This window comes from Hyperolius riggenbachi, chromosome 5 (assembly GCF_040937935.1).
Source record: "Hyperolius riggenbachi isolate aHypRig1 chromosome 5, aHypRig1.pri, whole genome shotgun sequence".
Classification (NCBI taxonomy): domain Eukaryota; kingdom Metazoa; phylum Chordata; class Amphibia; order Anura; family Hyperoliidae; genus Hyperolius; species Hyperolius riggenbachi.
The window spans coordinates 182,383,441-182,404,925 of NC_090650.1; the positions used below are offsets into that span (position 1 = coordinate 182,383,441).

At 45.0% G+C, this 21,485-nt stretch overlaps 1 protein-coding gene across 6 annotated transcripts in view; it reads left to right on the forward strand.

The window, feature by feature from the left end:
• LOC137518508 (tensin-3-like) overlaps window positions 1-21,485 on the forward strand; it is an 841,402-nt gene that overhangs the window by 414,762 nt on the left and 405,155 nt on the right. For all 6 annotated transcript variants that reach the window (XM_068236462.1, XM_068236464.1, XM_068236463.1 and 3 more), the window contains one exon: window positions 16,236-16,377. In XM_068236462.1, the coding sequence (XP_068092563.1) occupies window positions 16,236-16,377 (142 nt within the window). The remainder of the gene's footprint in view (window positions 1-16,235; window positions 16,378-21,485) is intronic.

A 21,485-nucleotide genomic window follows, 5' to 3' on the forward strand; every position in this document is an offset into this window, starting at 1 on the left:
GTAGGTGCCCCACTAGTTAGCTAGGCATAGGTAGGAGTCCCAGTATAGGTAGGTAGGCATAGGTAGGTGTCTCAGTATAGGTAGATAGGCATAGGTAGGTGCCCCAGTAGTTAGCTAGGCATAGGTAGGAGTCCCAGTATAGGTAGATAGGCATAGGTAGGTGCCCCAGTAGTTAGCTAGGCATATTATTTATTATTATTTATTATTTATTTGTTGTATTTATAAAGCGCCAACATATTACGCAGCGCTGGACATTAATTTAGGTTACAGACAATATTTAGGGGTGACAAACAGCAATATGACAATACAGGAATACAAGAAAACCAGATCACACAGCACAGTATGAGTACAAGGTAATGCTTAGTCAGTCACTGGATGGGAGCATGGAGTTAGGCAAGTTAGGTTCACTCAAATGCATAGCATGGGTGCACAGTAATAGAGGTGCATGATCAGGTAGGACACAAAAGGAGTGAGGACCCTGCCCAAAGGCTTACAATCTAGAGGCATAGGTAGGAGTCCCAGTATAGGTAGGTAGGCATAGGTAGGTGTCCCAGTATAGGTAGATAGGCATAGGTAGGTGCCCCAGTAGTTAGCTAGGCATAGGTAGGAGACCCAGTATAGGTAGGTAGGCAAAGGTAGGTGTCCCAGTATAGGTAGATAGGCATAGGTAGGTGCCCCAGTAGTTAGCTAGGCATAGGTAGAAGTCCCAGTATAGGTAGATAGGCATAGGTAGGTGCCCTAGTAGTTAGCTAGGCATAGGTAGGAGTCCCAGTATAGGTAGGTAGGCATAGGTAGGTGCCCTAGTATAGGTAGATAGGTGTCCCAGTATAGGTAGATAGGCATAGGTAGGTGCCCCAGTAGTTAGCTAGGCATAGGTAGGAGACACAGTATAGGTAGGTAGGCATAGGTAGATGCCCTAGTATAGGTAGGTAGGCATAGGTAGGTGTCCCAGTATAGGTAGATAGGCATAAGTAGGTGTCCCAGTAGTTAGCTAGGCATAGGTAGGAATCCCAGTATAGGTAGCTAGGCATAGGTAGGTGTCCCAGTATAGGTAGATAGGCATAGGTAGGTGTCCCAGTATAGATAGTTAGGCAAGGCCTGGCTATCACAGTAATAGCAATTACCAAGGTCCAGCTGCAACAGATGGGGCTGTATAATGCAGTGTCAGTGGTCAACACAAAAAAAAAACACATCAGGAGAACATTACCTCTCAAAAGAGCTGTTGAAGGGTGCTATTTTAGCAATAACAATCAGCCAGGAGCAAGCTAACAAGCCTACAAGAGCCTAACTAAGCTTTCCCTATGAGAGTCTGCCAGCAGCTGTCCCTTCACTAATTAATGCAGGCACACGAGTGAGTTTAATGGCCAGCGCTGCCTGCCTTTTATAAGGGGGGGAGTGGCTCCAGGAGAGAGTGTAGCCTAATTGGCTACAATGTGCCTGCTGACTGTGATGTAGAGGGTCAAAGTTGACCCTAATGGTGCACTATGGGGGCGAACCGAACTTCCGGAAAAGTTTGCGTTACATGGCGAACGCAAACCACTGGAAGTTCGTCTGGAACCGTTCGCCAGCTAACCGTTCAGGCCATCTCTAATCAAGTGTAGGAGACCAGGGCTGAGCTCTCGGATTCCGAATTTTGAGTTTGCCATCGTAATTTGGCAGTTCCGAGTAAGCACTCGAAACTCGAAAATTCGGCAATTCCGAGTACCGAATTTGCGTTTACATTGAAGTCAATAGTGCTAAAATCCGTGGTTAATTGTAAAGTCCCCTTACATGCAATCATCACCAAATTTGGCATGTATAATAAGCAGATGAGTAGGAACATGGTAAAAAAATACATTTGTGAAAAGACCTTATAGTTTTTGAAATAAACGATTTTAAAGTTTCATAGGAAAAATGGTTTTTAAACTGTTTAAAATGACACTGCTGCAGTACAGGTTACTGCATTCTGAGTTCTGTATACATATTGTATACATTTCATGAAAACAGACAGCCTGGGGTCCCCCCTCCCAAGCCTCCTTAACCCCTTGTCCTCCATGCAGGCTGGGATAGCCAGAATGCGGAGTCCCGGCCACGTGGGGCTTTGCACCCTGAGTTATACCAGCCCGCATGGTCCATGGTATGGGGGGGCTCTAGAGGAGAGGGGCGGCCAAGCCTCCCCCTCTCCCCCAGAGCCCTTGTCCAATCCATGGACAAGGGGCTCTTCCCCATCTCTGGTGCCCCAGGAGGAGGTGGGGCCGCCGACGTCCTGGGGGGTTCATGGTGCCATCTGGGGGTCCCATTTAACAAGCAGACTCCGGAAGCCGTCCCCTCCCCAGGAGAAATGAGTATAGGGGTACACGGTACCCCTTACCCATTTCAGCAGAGAGTTAAAAAAAGAAATAAAAACACGACAACGAAAAAAGTCCTTTATTATTCTAAATTAACCAGGGATACTTACCTTGCAATAATCCCACGCCAGTATCCTCAGGAGTGGTCCCACCCCAGTATCCTCAGGAGTGGTCCCACGCACCCGCCCAACTCCCGGGGCTGAATGGCTATAGACAGCCTCTGCAATCTGTATTGCGTAAGCTAGAAACACGAAAATTGTTTGCTAAAACAAGAATTTTCGGCAAACAGTGTCATAAACAAAATGGCTGCTGGGGAATCCCTGTTCCCCGGAGGCCACCTCAGAGTGTCAGATTGAGCGTTATTTCACATAAATAGGTGGGTCCAGGGGACCAGGGCGCCTCCTGCTCTGGTCACCTGGACCCACTATCAATGTGAAAAATGGCAGGTTTCGCCACTCTAGTGTGGCCTCCAGCGTTCCGGGATTTCCCAGTGGCCATTTTGATCGCATCACTGTTTGCCGAAATTTCTTGTTTCAAAGGCAACATTTTCGTGTTCATAGCCTCTGCTATACAGATGCAGAGGCTGACTGTCACCATTCAGTGGCGGGAGTTCATCAGTGTGGGAGGGTGGTGGGATGTCCTAAGAGGATACTGGCGTGGGACCACTCCTGAGGATACTGGCGTAGGATTATTGCAAGGTAAGTATCCCTGGTTATTTTAGAACAATAAAGGACTTTTTTCGTTGTCGTGTTTTTATTTCTTTTTTTAACTCTGCTGAAATGGGTAAGGGGTACCGTGTACCCCTATACTCATTTCTCCTGGGGAGGGGGCGGCTTCTGGGGTCCGCTTGTTAAAGGGGAACCCCGGATGGCACCATGAACCACCCAGGACGTCGGCGGCCCCACCTCCTCCTGGGGCACCGGAGGTGGGGAAGAGCCCCTTATCCATGGATTGGACAAGGGCTCTGGGGGAGAGGGGGAGGTTGGCCGCCCCTCTCCTCCAGAGCCCCCCCATACCATGGACCATGTGGGCTGGTATAGCTCAGGGTGCGAAGCCCCACGTGGCCGGGGCTCCACATTCTGGCTATCCCAGCCTGCATGGGAGACAAGGGGTTAAGGAGGCTTGGGAGGGGGGACCCCAGGCTGTTTGTTTTCATGAAATGTATACAATATGTATACAGAACTCGGAATGCAGTAACCTGTACTGCAGCAGTGTCATTTTACAAAGTTTAGAAACCATTTTTCCTATGAAACTTTGAAATCGATTTGCTCAAAAACTATAAGGTCTTTTCACAAAAGACATGTTCCTACTCATCGGCTTAATATACATGCCAAATTTGGTGATGATAGCATGTAAGGGGGCTTTACAATTAACCGCAGAAGTTGGCACTATTGACTTCAATAGAAATGCACCCAGAAGACGAAAATTCGTAACACGAAATTTGGTTTTCGCATGCGGTACACAGAATTTCGACAAAATCGGAATTCAGCTGTTCCGATCAGCCCTGTAGGAGACGTCTGGAGGGGGGAAGATACTCTGCAAATCTCACAGCCTCACAGGCAGCCTGGTGGGGAGGAAACTGTATACACATCTCATCACAGGCAGCCTAGAGGGGAGGAGATGCTGTCTACTCATTTGCTCCTTTTTCGATTTCAGCCATGCCTCTGCATCAGCCAGTGGCCCCAACCGTCCCGTTTTCATCGGGACGGTCCCGATTTGGGGGGCCCCTCCCGCCATCCCGCGCTACCCCCCCTTGTGTCCCGGCCGCTGGGCAAGGGGGTAAAAACCTGATCGAGGCACCAGCCGCAGGGGATCCCGTATGCTATTTGGGATGGGTGGACACTATTTCTCCCTCCCTCCCTCCTAATGTGCCCCCCAGTGTCCCCCCTGCAGAGATAAATGCGCAGCAGCGGAGCAGGCTGTCATTAATCTTACCATTGCCTCTCCGACTACCGGCATCTGGCTCTTCTAGGCTTCCGGCTTCCTGTGACGTCACAGGAAGCCGGAAGTCGAGAAGACCAGATGAGGTCCCGGTAGTCCGAGAGGCAATGGTAAGATTAATGACAGCCCTCTCCGCTGCTGCGCATTTATCTCTGCAGGGGGGACACTGGGGGGCACATTAAGAGTGAGAAATAGCGGCCACCCATCCCAAATAGCATACGGGATCCCCCGCGGCTGGTGCCTCGATCAGGTTTTTTCCCCCCCTCCTCCCCACCCACGGGCACCCTCACCCCCCCCCCCCCCTCTTCGGTAGTAAAATTAATAATAAAATACAAATATTGTTTTAATGGTGGGCGTGGCTAGGGCGTGTTGGGGGTGTGGTTAGGGGGTGTGGCCTGTGTCCCGTTTTGTGACGTTAAAATGTTGGGAGGTATGCCTTCAGCCATGCCTCCCCTCTCCTCAAAGATGCTGCGATGGCAGCAAAATCTGACAGCCGCAGCTGCACAGCTTCAGAATGTAACAAGACGCTCTGCAGGCGGTCGCGATCTACCGGTAGATCGCGATCGACCTATTGGGCAGCCCTGTACCACAGTATAAGAGCACTGTTAGGAGTAAAAACGCTATGTTTTTGACAAAAAAAACACGCTTGCTGAAGCAACAAATGGCCTGGAGATGATCCTCTCAGTGCCACAGTCTAGCAAGGAAGGAGCTTTTCATCATGGCTGCCGCTTTATATACAGGAGGGGAAGGCAGAGCTTGGTCCTCAATACGGCCAAAACTGTAGAGATGACCATAGATTTTAGAAAGCATGCCCCCACACCACCTCCAATACACATTGATGGCACTGAGGTGGCAAGAGTTCCCTGTGTTCGCCTCTTGGGCACTACCATCTCCAATGACTTGAGCTGGAAGGCCAATACCAGCTCCTCCCTGGTAAAAGCCCAGAAGAGGCTCTTCTTCCTCCACCAGCTAAAGAAGTTCGGTATGGCGCAAGAGATTCTGACAAGATTCTACACTGCCACCACTGAATCGGTCCTCTGCTCATCCTTTCTGGTCTGGTACGCTGGCTCCTCTGCCAGTGATAGATGTAAACTTTAGAGGGTTATCAGATTAGCAGAGAGAATCATTGGGAAACCTCTCACCAGGCCACCACTACTTTAGTAGGCTTCCATCAGGCCGGAGGTTTCGGGTTATTACCACCAATACTGAAAGGCTCAGGAACTCCTTCTTCCCCTCTGCTGTCAACCTCTTAAAGGAAACCAGAGATGAATGCTTTGGCACACACTAAATATATCACCCGATAGATTTTACTAAATAAATACTATACCTGGTTTATCTAAAAACCTCTTATGACTAACAAATATAGATAAAAAATTTTTTTTTTCAATATACCCTTACATTAGCAGATACAGGCATAGCTCCTTCCTCGGCACCAGCAGCTCCTCCCATCTCATCACAGCTCTCTGTGATTCTGCAAGTATACAGAACAGGAATGCAGAACCAGAAGGGGGCAGGCTTGGGCTTGAAAAGACAGAGAAGACAGACTCAGCTATAACGATTACTGAGCAAAGCCAGACTGAATGCTCACTCGGAATTTTATTAGGGCTTTTAACAAGCAGGCTGAGCAGTGAAGGATGAAACAGAGAGCAGGGTAGGTGTTTTCTCTAATGTTCCCACTGATATATATGGTAAAATACGTGAGGGTGTTTTATCTCTGGTACACTTTAAACTCCTCTTCAACTACAGCCATGTACCCCCACTCCACCAGGGTCCCCTCCCCCTAGGGTTCACCAGTTGCTGATAAGGTGTATCTTTCTGTGAGGAACTGAAACTGAACTGCATCTTACTGTGTCACCACCTCTTTTAGTGTTTAGTGCCCACGGTGGGTTACGGTTTTTGTCTTAATGTGCTATTATCTTATTGTCTTGCATTGTAGTCTGTAAATATAATGTGCTAAGCTACGTATGTGCCAAATCCAACTCCGGGCATGACCCAGTCATGCTTGTCAACAGGGCCGGCCTTTGACCTGAGCGACCGGTGCGATCGCTCAGGGCGCCGGCTTCCAGGGGGCGCTCCTGTCCCCTGGCTGCATGTTTTATAATGGAGGCTGCCGCTGCGGCCCCGGCTGGGTCCTCCCGCTCCGCCCCCTGGTACCGCTGGCGCTGCTGGGGGTGATGGGGGGCAAACATGTCCGTGCGGCCGCCGTGATGGAGGGGGAAGCCGCAGCGCGGGGAGGGCAGCCCGACCTCTCCCTCCCTTCCTCTCCGGGCCACCCTCCGTGCTCCCCCCTCGGATGCAGATTGCAGCAGAGCAGAGATAGCAACTCACCTCCCTGGTTCCGATCGCCGGCGCCTCTCACTTGCCGCTGGTCTCTTCTACATACATAGTCACTGATACACACTAAACTTCCTGCTTAACAGGAAGTTTAGTGTGTATCAGTAACTATGTAGAAGAGAGTAGACCAGCGGCAAGTGAGAGGCGCCGGCGATCGGAACCAGGGAGGTGAGTTGTTATCTCTGCTGCAGTCTGCATCGGAGGGGGGAGCACGGAGGGTGGCCCGGAGAGGAAGGGAGGGAGAGGTCGGGCTGCCCTCCCCGCGGCTCCCCCTCCACTATGAGGGGAGGAGGGGGGCACCTAACTACCTACCTACCTATCTAATCTATACTGGGGGCAGCTACCTATCTAGCCAATACTGGGGGCACCTACCTATCTAACCTATACTGGGGGGCAGATACCTATCTAACCTATACTGGGGACGCTACCTATCTAGCCAATACAGGGGGCACCTACCTATACTGGGGGGCAGCTACCTATCTAATCTATACTGGAGGCAGCTACCTATCTAACCTATACTGGGGGCACCTACCTATCTAACGTATGCTGGGGGCAGCTACCTATCTAACCTATATTGGGGGCAGCTACCTATCTAACCTATACTGGGAAGCAGCTACCTATCTAATCTACACTGGGGGCAGTTACCTATCTAATCTATACTGGGGGCACCTACCTATCTAATCTATACTGGGGGGCATCTACCTATCTAATCTATACTGGGGGCACCTACCTATCTAACCTATACTGGGGGCACCTACCTATTTAACCTATACTGGGGGCAGCTACCTATCTAATCTATACTGGGGGCAGCTACCTATCTAATCTATACTGGGGGCACCTACCTATCTAATCTATACTGGGGGGCATCTACCTATCTATTCTATACTGGGGGCACCTACCTATCTAACCTATACTGGGGACACCTACCTATCTAACCTATACTGGGGGCAGCTACCTATATAACCTATACTGGGGGCAGCTACCTATCTAACCTATACTGGGGGCAGCTACCTATCTAACCTATACTGGGGCAGCTACCTATCTAATCTATACTGGGGGGCACCTACCTATCTAATCTATACTGGGGGGTACCTACCTATCTAATCTATACTGGGGGCACATACCTATCTAACCTATACTGGGGCAGCTACCTATCTAACCTATACTGGGGGCAGCTACCTATTTAATCTATACTGGGGGCACCTACCTATCTAACCTATACTGGGGGCACCTACCTATCTAACCTATACTGGGGACACCTACCTATCTAACCTATACTGGGGGCAGCTACCTATATAACCTATACTGGGGGCAGCTACCTATCTAACCTATACTGGGGGCAGCTACCTATCTAACCTATACTGGGGGCAGCTACCTATCTAACCTATACTGGGGCAGCTACCTATCTAATCTATACTGGGGGGCACCTACCTATCTAATCTATACTGGGGGGTACCTACCTATCTAATCTATACTGGGGGCACATACCTATCTAACCTATACTGGGGGCAGCTACCTATCTAACCTATACTGGGGGCAGCTACCTATTTAATCTATACTGGGGGCACCTACCTATCTAACCTATACTGGGGGCACCTACTAATCTAACCTATACTGGGGGCAGCTACCTATCTAATCTATACTGGGGGCAGCTACCTATCTAACCTATACTGGGGGCATCTACCTATCTAATCTATACTGGGGCAGCTACCTATCTAACCTATATTGCAGGTACCTACCTATCTAACCTGTACTGGAGGCACCTACCTATCTAACCTATAGCTGGGACAAATGTCTACCTAACCTATACTGGGGCAAGTATACTGGATACCTATACTGGGGGCACCTACCTGGCTAACCTATACTGGGGGCCCCTAACTGGCTAACCTATACTGGGGGGATTCTATAGCTGGCTACCTTTACTGGGTCACCTATGCCTGGCTACCGATACTGGGGGGACTCATAGCTATACGTCAGGAATCAGGATGGACGGAGGCACGCTGAGCCTCAGGCTGCTGCAGAGAAGCGCGCAGCACGTGCGCCACTCAGCCCTGTGACAATATCCTGAGTGAAGACGGGTCCTTCTCTCCTGCTTCCAGAATCCTGGCACCTACACTGGCACTAAGCCCCCCTCCCCCATTAGTGTATGTGTGTGGTGCGCTCACACGCAAAGAGGATGAATGGGGGGGGGGCACCAAAATCTGGTTACGCTCAGGGCGCTGTGAAACCTAAGGCCGGCCCTGCTTGGCAAAATAAATGATTCTGATTGCATTTTAATTGCATTTAAATAGTAATGCTTACTGACTGGTATATAAAAATGACATACAAAAGTCTAAAAACTTTAAACTGCTGAAGTGTGAACTGACAAGTCTTTAACATCTATATAAGCTATTGTCAATAAACCACCAAGAATATTGCATATTACCTCTCTTAGAATCTAGAATCACAGTGGAAAGTAGTCTCTCTTTCAGCTAGGCCTCAGTATAATAGATTCCAAGATGGAGTCTTTTAGGGGATTTTATGATGACACACACAATTCATACTTATTTTTAGCTGGTACATTCTACAAATCGTTTTTTGAACTATCAGGTTATCTGAGCAGGTGCATATACTGTATATATAGTGATGCTCATAATTATTCATACCCCTGGCAAATTTTGTCTTAAAGTTACTTTTATTCAACCAGCAAGTAATTTTTTGACGGGAAATGACATAGGTGTGTCCCAAAAGATAAGACGATGTACAGGAGGCATCAAGTGGGAAAAAAAAAAACATTTCTCAGCTTTTATTTACATTTGAACATAAAGGGCCTGATTCACAAAGCGGTGCAAACTTTTTCGCGGACTTTTGCGCGCGCAAAGTGCCACGATTCGCGCGATCGCGGACTTTTGCGTGAGCAATTTGCGGCAAATTGCACGCGCAAAAGTCCGCGATCACGCGAATCGCGGCACTTTGCGTGCGAAAAAGTCAGCGGAAAAGTTTGCACCGCTTTGTGAATCAGGCCCAAAGTGTCCAGTCCAAAATTATTCATATCCTTCACAAACTGTCACAGTCTGTAGGAAAATCCAAAGTTCTATACCTGTTCCAATATTTTTTATTGGGATTTTGAATGAATAAAAGTCAATTTAATGACATATCTCACATAAACAGTAATGTGTTAAGGCTACGTTCACATCATGAAACGCGGATGGCCGTACGTACGGAACGCAACGCGTACGAATGCACGCCATCTGCGTTTCAATGCATTGCGTGGCTTATCCCATTCACTGAAGTGAATGGGTCAGCCACGCGTTTTGTGAAAAAAATGCGTGCAGCATGCTTTACCGGACTGCACTGGTCCGGAACACATGCAGTGTGAACATCAGACAGTGCAGTCTATGCACTGTCTGATGTCTTGCGTGTCGGCCTCCTGCACGCGTTGCCGAAATTCGGACGGCACCGCTTGCAGTGTGAACTTGGCCTTACATTACAGAGAACAAATTGAACAAATCAAGATAATCTAATGCAGAGCATTAAACTGTACATTAGAATAAGATAAGTAATAATCTTCCCACACAATACCAGGAGTGATCCACCCTGCTAGATCCACCCTGCTAAGTCTCCAAAAGTCACATCTAGTATGGTACAATGTGATCAAAATTATTTACTACAGTAGATTGTTAAAGATATGTCTGAGTATAACAGAACCCCAGTTTTATGTACAGTGGGATGCAAAAGTTTGGTCAACCTTGTTAATCATTATGATTTTCCTTTATAAATCATAGGTTGTTACAATAAAAACATGTCAGTTAAATATATCATATAGGAGACACACAGAGTGATATTTGAGAAGTGAAATGAAGTTTATTGGATTTACAGAAAGTGTGCAATACTTGTTTAAACAAAATTAGGCAGGTGTATAAATTTGGGCACCACAAAAAAGAAATGAAATCAATATTTAGTAGATCATCCTTTTGCAGAAATTATAGCCTCTAAACACTTTCTGTAGGTTCCAATGACAGTCTTGATTCTGGTTGAAGGTATTTTGAACCATTCCTCTTTACAAAACATCTCTAGTTCATTCAGGTTTGATGGCTTCCGAGCATGAGCAGCTCTCTTTAACTCACATCACAGATTTTCAATTATATTCAGGTGTGGGGACTGAGATGGCCATTCCAGAATGTTGTACTTGTTCCTCTGCATGAATGCCTTAGTGGATTTTGAGCAGTGTTTAGGGTCGTTGTCTTGTTGATAGATCCAGCACAGGCGCAGCTTCAACTTTGTCACTGATTCCTGGACATTGATCTCCAGAATCTGCTGATACTGAGTGGAATCCATGCGTCCCTCAACTTTGACAAGATTCCCAGTCCCTTCACTGGCCACACAGCCCCACAGCATGATGGAACCACCACCATATTTTACTGTAGGTAGCAGGGTTTTTTCTTGGAATGCTGTGTTTTTCCTCCATGCATAACGCCCCTTGTTATGCCCAAATAACTCAATTTTAGTTCAAAAAGGAAGCTGGCTTATCCAAATGTGCTTTAGCACACCTCAAGAGGCTCTGTTGTGCTGTGGGTGGAGGAAAGGCTTTCTCTGCATCACTCTCGCATACAGCATCTCCTTGTGTAAAGTGTGCCTAATGCTTAAACGATGACCATAAATGATGGTCTTTGGTGCTGGTCTGTGGGTTGACTCTGACTGTTCTCACCATTCGTCGCTTCTGTTTATCCGAGATTTTTCTTGTTCTGCCACTTCAAGCCTTAACTTGAACTGAGCCTGTGGTCTTCCATTTCCTCAATATGTTCCTAACTGTGGAAACAGACAGCTGAAATCTCTGAGACAGCTTTCAGTATCCTTCCCCTAAACCAGGGGTCGGCAACCCGCGGCTCCGGAGCCGCAAGCGGCTCTTTTTCCCCTTTGCCGCGGCTCAGTCCCGGCTCCGGTGCTGCAGGGCTGCCCATTCTGACACTACACCGGTAGTGGGTGTCAGTGGTTGCTGCGCGCGTGTGACGTTTGCGCGTGTGACGTCACGTGTGCTGCCGCTGGCCGGCAGCCTATCAGAGAGGCCGCCGGACCAGTGCAGGGCTTCGGGCGGCCATTTTCCCGTAGCCCTGCAGTGTAGTGCAGGCAGGACGTGACGTCGGGAAGGAAGAGGAGCCGAGGGAGTTGCGCGCCACAAGGAGGTCGGGACCGGAGGTCGGGACAGGAGGAGATCGTGACAGGAGGTCTTCTTACTAGGTGAGTAAATGGGGTTTTCTTTTCAGATCTGCTGAAAAATTTGTGCATATTGGGGTCATTTCTGCTGAAGGATTTGTGCATATTGGGGTCATTTCTGCTGAAGGATTTGTGCATATTGGGGTCATTTCTGCTGAAGGATTTGTGCATATTGGGGTCATATTTGCTAATGATTTGTGCTGCATATTGGGGTCATATCTGCTAACGATTTGTGCATATTGGGGGTCATATCTGCATATTGGGGTCATATCTGCTAACGATTTGTGCATATTGGGGGTCATTTCTGCATATTGGGGACATATCTGGTAACGATTTGTGCATATTGGGGGTCATATCTGCATATTGGGGACATATCTGCTAACGATTTGTGCATATTGGGGTCATATCTGCATATTGGGGACATATCTGCTAACGATTTGTGCATATTGGGGGTCATATCTGCATATTGGGGTCATATCTGCTAACGATTTGTGCATATTGGGGACATATCTGCTAACGATTTGTGCTTATTGGGGTTATATCTGTATATTGGGGACATATCTGCTAACGATTTGTGCATATTGGGGTCATATCTGCATATTGGGCTCATATCTGCTAACGATTTGTGCATATTGGGGACATATCTGCTAACGATTTGTGCATATTGGGGACATATCTGCTAACGATTTGTGCTTATTGGGGTTATATCTGCATATTGGGGACATATCTGCTAACGATTTGTGCATATTGGGGTCATATCTGCTAACGATTTGTGCATATTGGGGACATATCTGCTAACGATTTGTGCATATTGGGGACATATCTGCTAACGATTTGTGCATATTGGGGACATATCTGTTTTATAATGGTTTTGCGGCTCCCAGTTTTTTTTCTCTTTTCGGAAACGGGTCCAAGTGGCTCTTTCATTCTTAAAGGTTGCAGACCCCTGCCCTAAACCATGATGGTGAACAATCTTTGTCTTCAGGTCCTTTGAGAGTTGTTTTGAGACCTCCATGTTGCTACTCTTCAGAGAAAATTAAAAGAGGAGGGAAACGTACAACTGACCCCCTTAAATACTCTTTGTCATAATGAGATTCAACTGTGTATGTGTGTCAGGGGTCACTGAGCTTACCAAGCCAATTTGAGTTCCAATAATTAGTTCTAAAGGTTTAGGAATAAATAAAATGACAACAGTGCCCAAATTTATGCACCTGCCTAATTGTATTTTAACAATTATTGCACACTTTCTGTAAATCCAATAAACTTAATTTCACTTCTCAAATATCACTGTGTGTGTCTCCTATATGATATATTTAACTGACATTTTTTATCGTAACAACCAACGATTTATACAGGAAAATCATGACGATTAACAAGGTTGCCCGAACTTTTGCATCCCACCGTACTGGTAAATTAACACACTCCCTTCTCCTTGAGTGGATACAGTTTTGCTTCGCAGGAATCTGTGCTTACTCATCCCTAAACATCAGCCCTGACAAATCTTCAAAACAAATAAACTGTAATTAGCCTTTGAACTTTCCAGGACTCATGGCCCATACTCACGAGTGACATTTGTCGCCGCAACACGCGGCGCGCGCGTGTTGCGGCGACAGGTCGCCCGTGAGTATGGGCCGCCGCACACGCGCGCACCCCGAACTGTCGCCCGCCGCTCATGTCGCCATGCGATTGAAACTTTCAATCGCATGGCGACAGTCGCCGCTGCCCCCCCGCCGCAACTGTCGCTAGTCCGCGTGAGTACGCGGACTAGCGACAGCAACCTCCATGTAGGTACATGGAGCTTCCGGCGGGGGGAGGAGGAACGTCAGCGACAGCTTCCGCCTTGCCGCTGGTCCCTCTTCCGCGTGTGTACGCGGAGGGACCTGGTGAGAAGCTGTCGCCGGCCTGTCGCCCACTCGCTCACGTGTGCTGGCGACAGGCCACATTTCTCGCCCGTGAGTATGGGCCATCAGACCTCAGCAGCCTTTTCTCGGTCAGATAAAACTCTTTTGGCTTTTATTTATTTGTCTATATAACAACTCTGGTATTTGAAAGGACACTTGAAGTGAGAGGGATATGGAGGCTGCCATAGTTGTTTCCCTAAACATTTCAATTTGCCTGACATCTTGTTACCTTTCATGCATCAGTAGTGTCTAAATTACCCACCTGAAATAAGCATGCAGCTCATCCAGTCAAACAACTGATCTGCATGTTTGTTCAGGTTCTATGGCTAAAAACGGATCAGCAAGGCAGCCAGGCAATGTGCAATGTTTAAAAAGAGATAAATATGGCAGCCTCCTTATCCCTCTGACTTCTGTTGTCCTTTAACACTTACTATACTGGAAAGCAGGGACTTCAGTCAGTTTCTTAGTAATGGTATTATACAATACTTAACATGTAAGTTAGTATAGCGCTCAACAGATATAATCACATATAGACTCCTACAGGTAACAAAATTAAAATAAAATAAAAAAATAAAAATAAACATAGGTCCATTTCACAATTCAGGAACAGTCCTATAATATTTTCTGTTCACATAAGCTTCATTCAGATGGTACACCTCCTCAGATCCACTTTAGTATCTTTAAAACATATACGCTCACCAGAAAATGCAGCTGACCCAGTTTAATCAGCATGTACACCTGTGGCCTAGCCAGCAAATCTCTTCACTCTTCAATATGTGATCTCCACAGCTCATGCATGCAAAATTGAGAAAGTGCGGACAAAAAGAGAAAAACAATAGCGTAATACTGCTTGATATTGCTTATATCCTCCACATCACCAGTGTGAACCAAACAGGTATCCACATTACACCCAGTGCATTCACATGCAGGTATTTCAAGCCTCTCACCGTATGCAGTGGCTGACCCAGCACAGGCCAGCAAACTCGCTCAGCATGGGGCTTTCAACAGCCTCTCCCCAGTTAGTGAGGTTCTAAAAAGACTGAAAGGTGCTAACATAGCGTAACTCTGTCTTTATTGTAAACATTTTAAAATTTCAGTGCACTCACAATGTTTGTAGTTGAAATGCGCATATCAGTATCCACACGGCCACTCTGCGTCTCCACCGCTGCTTAGGCTCCGACCAACTAGTTTCGTCGTGATGACTCATCAGGGGCATGCTGTGTGGATACTGATATGCACATTTTAACTACAAACATTGTGAGTGCACTGAAATTTTACATTTTTTACAATAAAGACAGAGTTACGCTATGTTAGCGCCTTTCAGTCTTTTTAGAACCTCACAAACTGGGGAGAGGCTGTTGAAAGCCCCATGCTGAGCGAGTTTGCTGGTCTGTGCCGGGTCAGCCACTGCATACGGTGAGAGGTTTGAAATACCTGCATGTGAACGCACTGGGTGTAATGTAGATACCGGTTTGGTTCACACTGGTGATGTGGAGGATATTATTATTATTTAGTATTTATATAGCGCCGACATATTACGCAGCGCTGTACAGTGTATATATATATATCTTGTCACTAACTGTCCCTCAAAGGAGCTCACAATCTAATCCCTACCATTGCCATATGTCTATATTATGTAGTGTACGTACTGTAATCTAGGGCCAATTTTAGGGGGAGCCAATTAACTTATCCGTATGTTTTTGGAAGGTGGGAGGAAACCGGAGTGCCCGGAGGAAACCCACGCAGACACGGAGAGAACATACAAACTCTTTGCAGATAGTGCCCTGGCTGGGATTCGAACCAGGGACCCAGCGCTGCAAGGCGAGAGAGCTAACCACTACGCCACCGTGCTGCCCATATCAAGCAGTATTACGCTATTGTTTTTCTCTTTTTGTCCGCACTTTCTCAACTTTGCATGCTTGAGCTGTGGAGATCACATATTGAAGAGTGAAGAGATTTGCTGGCTAGGCCACAGGTGTACATGCTGATTAAACTGGGTCAGCTGCATTTTCTGGTGAGCGTATATGTTTTAAAGATACTAAAGTGGATCTGAGGAGGTGTACTATCTGAGTGAAGCTTATGCGAACAGAAAATATTATAGGACTGTTCCTGAATTGTGAAATGGACCTATGTTTATTTTTATTTTTTATTTTATTTTAATTTTGTTGCCTCTAGGAGTCTATATGTGATTATATCTGTTGAGTGCTATACTAACTTACATGTAATATATTCATCTGGGGAGCCGCACAAAGCGCCTTCTGGTATTTAGCGATCTAGATTCACAAATAAGAAGTGTCTCCTGGTGAGACTGATTAACAACATTATCACTACTATTATTACTTATGGTTGGAGCGCACAACTTTTTTCTGTATAATTATTATACAATACTATTGTATTTATTTATTGTATTTATCTAATTTGTCACATGTCACTTCAGGTGTGCTTTAATCTTTATTTATAATTTTTAACTACTGTATTTGGAGTCTATGCTTTGTTTTACAAAAAATAAATCTCTACAATATATATGTTCTTGGCTTAGACCAGCAGAATTGCAGTGAAAGCCTCCAAAAAAGGGATTTGCCTTCTGACAGCTGTAATGAAACAAGCTCGGTATTCTTCATGACAGAACTGCAGAATTCTTCCTTGCAAAGCAATACTGATTCTGTAAACACAGGAGGAAGGTATGTTATTATATTTCAATATAAGTGTTGAGATTAAACAAGAACTTTACTAGTATTGCAAAACAACTAGAATACAAATGTAGCACTTTCAGTTGCCATAATATGGTTGTGACATTGGAGAGTATGGCTAATGGTGCCAGATCTAGGTAAGTTGCAAATCATGCTTTAAACTATAATTCTTTTGGACCTTGAAAAAAGTAGCCTGTATCAGTCTGTTTGCACTATGTTTGGAAGCGCATGTTAATTATGCCATTTCATGTAAATTCCTGGTTAATAGTGGTCGTATCGGAGCAGTTTTTTATATTGTGCAGCAATCTTTTTGTTGTCAAGATTATTTTTTATTAATTAAGGAACATCAGGCACCATGCAGCCATCCTCAGGACATACAGTGGGATGCGAAAGTTTGGGCAACCTTGTTAATCAACATTATTTTACTGTATAAATCGTTGGTTGTTACGATAAAAAATGTCAGTTAAATATATAATATAAGAGACACACAGTGATATTTGAGAAGTGAAATGAAGTTTATTGGATTTACAGAAAGTGTGCAATAATTGTTTAAATTAAATTAGGCAGGTGCATAAATTTGTCATTTTATTGATTCCAAAAACTTTAGAACTAATTATTGGAGCTCAAATTGGCTTGGTAAGCTCAGTGACTCCTGACCTACATACACAGGTGAATCCAATTATGAGAAAGAATATTTAAGGGGGTCAATTGTAAAAGTTTCCCTGCTCTTTTAATTTTCTCTGAAGACAAAGATTGTTCACCATCATGGTTTAGGGGAATGATACAGAAAGCTGTCTCAGAGATTTCAGCTGTCTGTTTACATAGTTAGGAACATATTGAGGAAATGGAAGACCACAGGCTCAGTTCAAGTTAAGGCTTGAAGTGGCAGACCAAGAAAAATCTCAGATAAACAGAAGTGACGAATGGTGAGAACAGTCAGAGTCAACCCAAAGACCAGCACCAAAGATCTACAACATCATCTTGCTGCAGATGGAGTCACTGTGCATCGTTCAACCATTTGGCGTACCTTACACAAGGAGATGCTGTATGCGAGAGTGATGCAGAGGAAGCCTTTTCTCTGCCCACAGCACAAACAGAGCCACTTGAGGTATGCTAAAGCACATTTGAACAAGCCAGCTTCATTTTGGAATAAGGTGCTGTGGACTAAAATTTTGTTATTTGGGCATATCAAGGGGCGTTATGCATGGAGGAAAAACACAGCATTCCAAGAAAAAACCCTGCTACCTATAGTAAAATATGGTGGTGGTTCCATCATGCTGTGGGGCTGTGTGGCGAGTGCAGGGACTGGGAATCTTGTCAAAGTTTAGGGACACATGGATTTCACTCAGTATCTGCAGGTTCTGGAGACCAATGTTCAGGTATCGGTGACAAAGCTGAAGCTGCACAGGGACTGGATCTTTCAAAAAGACAATGACCCTAAACACTGCTCAAAATCCACTAAGGAATTCATGCAGTGGAATAAGTACAACGTTCTGGAATGGCCATCTCAGTCCTCAGACCTGGATCTAATTGAAAATCTGTGGTGTGAGGTAAAGAGAGCTATCCATGCTCGGAAGCCATCAAGCCTGAATGAATTAGAAATATTTTATAAAGAGGAATGGTCCAAAATACCTTCAACCAGAATCCAGACTCTCATTGGAACCTATAGGAAGTGTTTAGAGGCTGTAATTTCTGCAAAAGGAGGATCTACTAAATATTGATTTCATTTCTTTTTTGTGGTGCCCAAATTTTTGTATCTACCTAATTTTGTTTAAACAAATATTGCACACTTTCTGTAAATCCAATAAACTTAATTTCACTTCTCAAATATCACTTTGTATGACTCCTATATGATATATTTAATTGACATTTTTTATCGTAACAATCAACGATTAATACAGGAAAATCATGACAATTAACAAGGTTGCCCAAACTTTCGCATCCCACTGTATGAACTGTGGATGCAGTAACTACTTGCAATATATTGTAATGTTGTATAAAATTTAACTAAAAATGAAATACAATGAACTGCAAATCATGCACATAGGCTCTTGGGTGCATGCAAAATTACTTTATTAAATAGAAAAACTGTCAAAATGGATTGGAATAGATAAAACTTATTCGCACATCACAGACTACATCTAATCTAAAAAAGCCACTCAATAGCCGATAATGAAAAACCCACAGTCTGCAGTCCTTTATAAGAAACCAGTTCACTTTTCTAAAAAATGAAAGATTGCAAAGCAGCTGCTACATTGCATAGATTAGATGGAAAGCATCGAGAAGGCTGGCCATAGGCCTGTACTGAGTCTTTTTATTGGTAATTACAACTGATGCATATTACTGATCTTGGTCCCAATCACAAAGTAAGAACTGATGGAGATGACTGCAGACTGTAGTTTATGATCGGACCCAATCGCAGTCCTAAAAGTGTGTATATATTGCACAATAGTGACCCACTTAAGCCACAGTCTTCAAACAAGATAGTTGTAATAACTTATAAGGTTGAGTAACTTGTATATTGAATGATGGCAACTTGAGACCGGGGATCACACTATTTTGGCTATACGTAAAGCTTGTTAGTGAAACAGCCTGCCAAGCACTGGTACAGTTCACACAAGCAGCACAGTTCAACAGAAGCAGCACAACTGTCATCTCAAAGCTGAGTCATGATTGGATGCATGTCATATTTACCAAACCGGTAGGTGAACTGGGTTATTTTCAAATCAGGTTGTCACATGGGTCTGGCGTGGTGGCTCAATCCACCTTATCTGACATGTTTTGCCATTACCATAACGGCCTCTTCGGAGACTGTTATGTATACAAGATGGAATCTATTCATGAATAGCCTACAAGGGCTCCTAATAGTGGTGCTTGGCTCCGCCCACCTCCTCTGTGCGAGCACAACCCACCGCAAAGTGTGGCTGGATATTCACGTCAGAGGGCGCTTCAACCACCAATTGATGAGAAGCATGCACGCGTCATGCGTTCCACAGTACAGTGCAAACAGGAAGTCTTCCCTGCTTCACTGCCTGTGCCCAAAAAGGAGACGGCAGGATTCGGCCAAGCGGCGCATAAATACAATTATTTCAGGATTATACACAATATATTCCGTAATAATAAATATGTCACCATCTAGAAAAGATTAAGACGTGCAATATATATCCATAATTTCACTTATACACAGTGCGTCATCCTCAAAATAAGAGAGGAAGGGCGCACTCTGAATAGGGATCAAAAATATAAGGCAAAAGTAGCTTCAGCAGAAAGATAGCCAAAATACAAAAATAATTGATGATACCATAATTTATGATGTCAAGAAGACATGAAAACAGTGGGAGTGCAAAGGTCCACACAGATGGCTATCAGAAAGCCCTTACAGAGCACAAAGGAAGAAGGAATCTAGAAGGGCAGAAAAGCCCCATATTGGACTGCATCATTTAACCCCATGCGCTTAGTTGCATCCAGGGTCAAGATCCATCCCAGTTCTAATTGTAGAAGTTGTTTGGCAATATCCCCACCCCTCACATGTTAATGTATTCTGTCCAAGTCCACAAATTTTACATAGCTGGGATATGAACCAGATTAATGTGTCTAGAAATGGGGGATCTGAAATTGCACCCCCAATATCACCGACATGCTCCTTGATTGGTTCTTTAAATGCTCAATGAGTCTTACCGATGTAGAAACATCCACATCTGCATGTCATAAGGTATATGACACAGCTTGTATTGCAGTTCATGAAATGCCGCAATTTCCACATGCGTCCAATATTGGGGAGTGCCACCTCAGAGCCCACGGTCAAAAACCTACAATAAGCACAGCCACCACAACTATATGTGCCAACCACAGAACAGTGTTTAGTTCTCGATTTTCGACTGAAGTGACTAGATGTCATCGAATCAAAGTTTTTGTCCGTCAAAAGGTTATCTGTGGTCTAGCAGACACAAAATCTCGGGCCGAAGAAAAACTTTGGACGCGGATCACTGCATAACACATTCCAATGGCATCTCAATATCTTATAATTGGGCCTCTTGATCACAGTATCACATAATAAGGCATACTTCCTTATTGTCATTGTTAGCATTATTCTTTGTTTTCGACTGTACTTGATAGAAACAACCCAAAAGATCGTTACATGTAGTTTTTTTTAGCTTGCTTATAGGCTTTTTTAAGCCATCTCTCCTTGTAACCTCTTTCTAAGAACCGTTCTCTCAGAAGTTTTGCTTCTTTTTCAAAGCCTGCATCTTTAGAACAATTACGACGGACTCTAAGATACTGTCCAATAGGAATGCCATGAATTGTATGAGCAGACTATCAGCTCTGAGAAAGGAATTGGTCGCCATTTCCTTACGGTACAATTGGGTTGTTATAAAGCCATCTGTGTTTAAATTGATCCTTAGGTCCAAAAAAGAAAATATATAAAGTCGCAGCCCATCGTGAACTTAAGAATTTAGTTATTACTATTCAATTTCAGTACAAACTCATCCAAGAGGTCCTGCCCACCGGTCCAAAAAAACAAAATATTGTCTATGTACCTGTGCCACAACACAATGTGGCACAGGTACACGATCAAGGAGTCACATCCGAAGATTTGGCATTCCCACTCCCCCAGGTACAGGTTCGCAAACGACAGGGCACATGTGCGCCCTGTACCTGGAGGTAGTGGGACCCATCGAAGACAAAAACATTGTTCTCCAAAATGAATGACAATAGCCTCAAAAGAAACTGTTATGTTCATACTGACGTTCCTCCAGTTCAGACAGGAATTTCTCCTGAGGAATACTGAAATATAAAGCCTCTACTTCCAGGGTTACAAGTTGAGAGCCAGGAGGCACCTGAAGACCTTCCGAAATATTTAGAAGGTGTGAGGTATCTTTCACATATGATGGAAGTCTGTGGATATGTGGTTGCAAAAAATGGTCCACATACATACTAATCTTTTCAGTCAGAGCACCGCATCCCGACACAATCAGACATCCTGGAGGCTTCTGTAAATTTTTATGAATTTCGGGTAATGCATAAAAGGTAGGAGTGATCGGATTAGCCACCTTGAGAAATTTGGCTACGTGTAAGTTAATAATTCCTGACTGCACAGC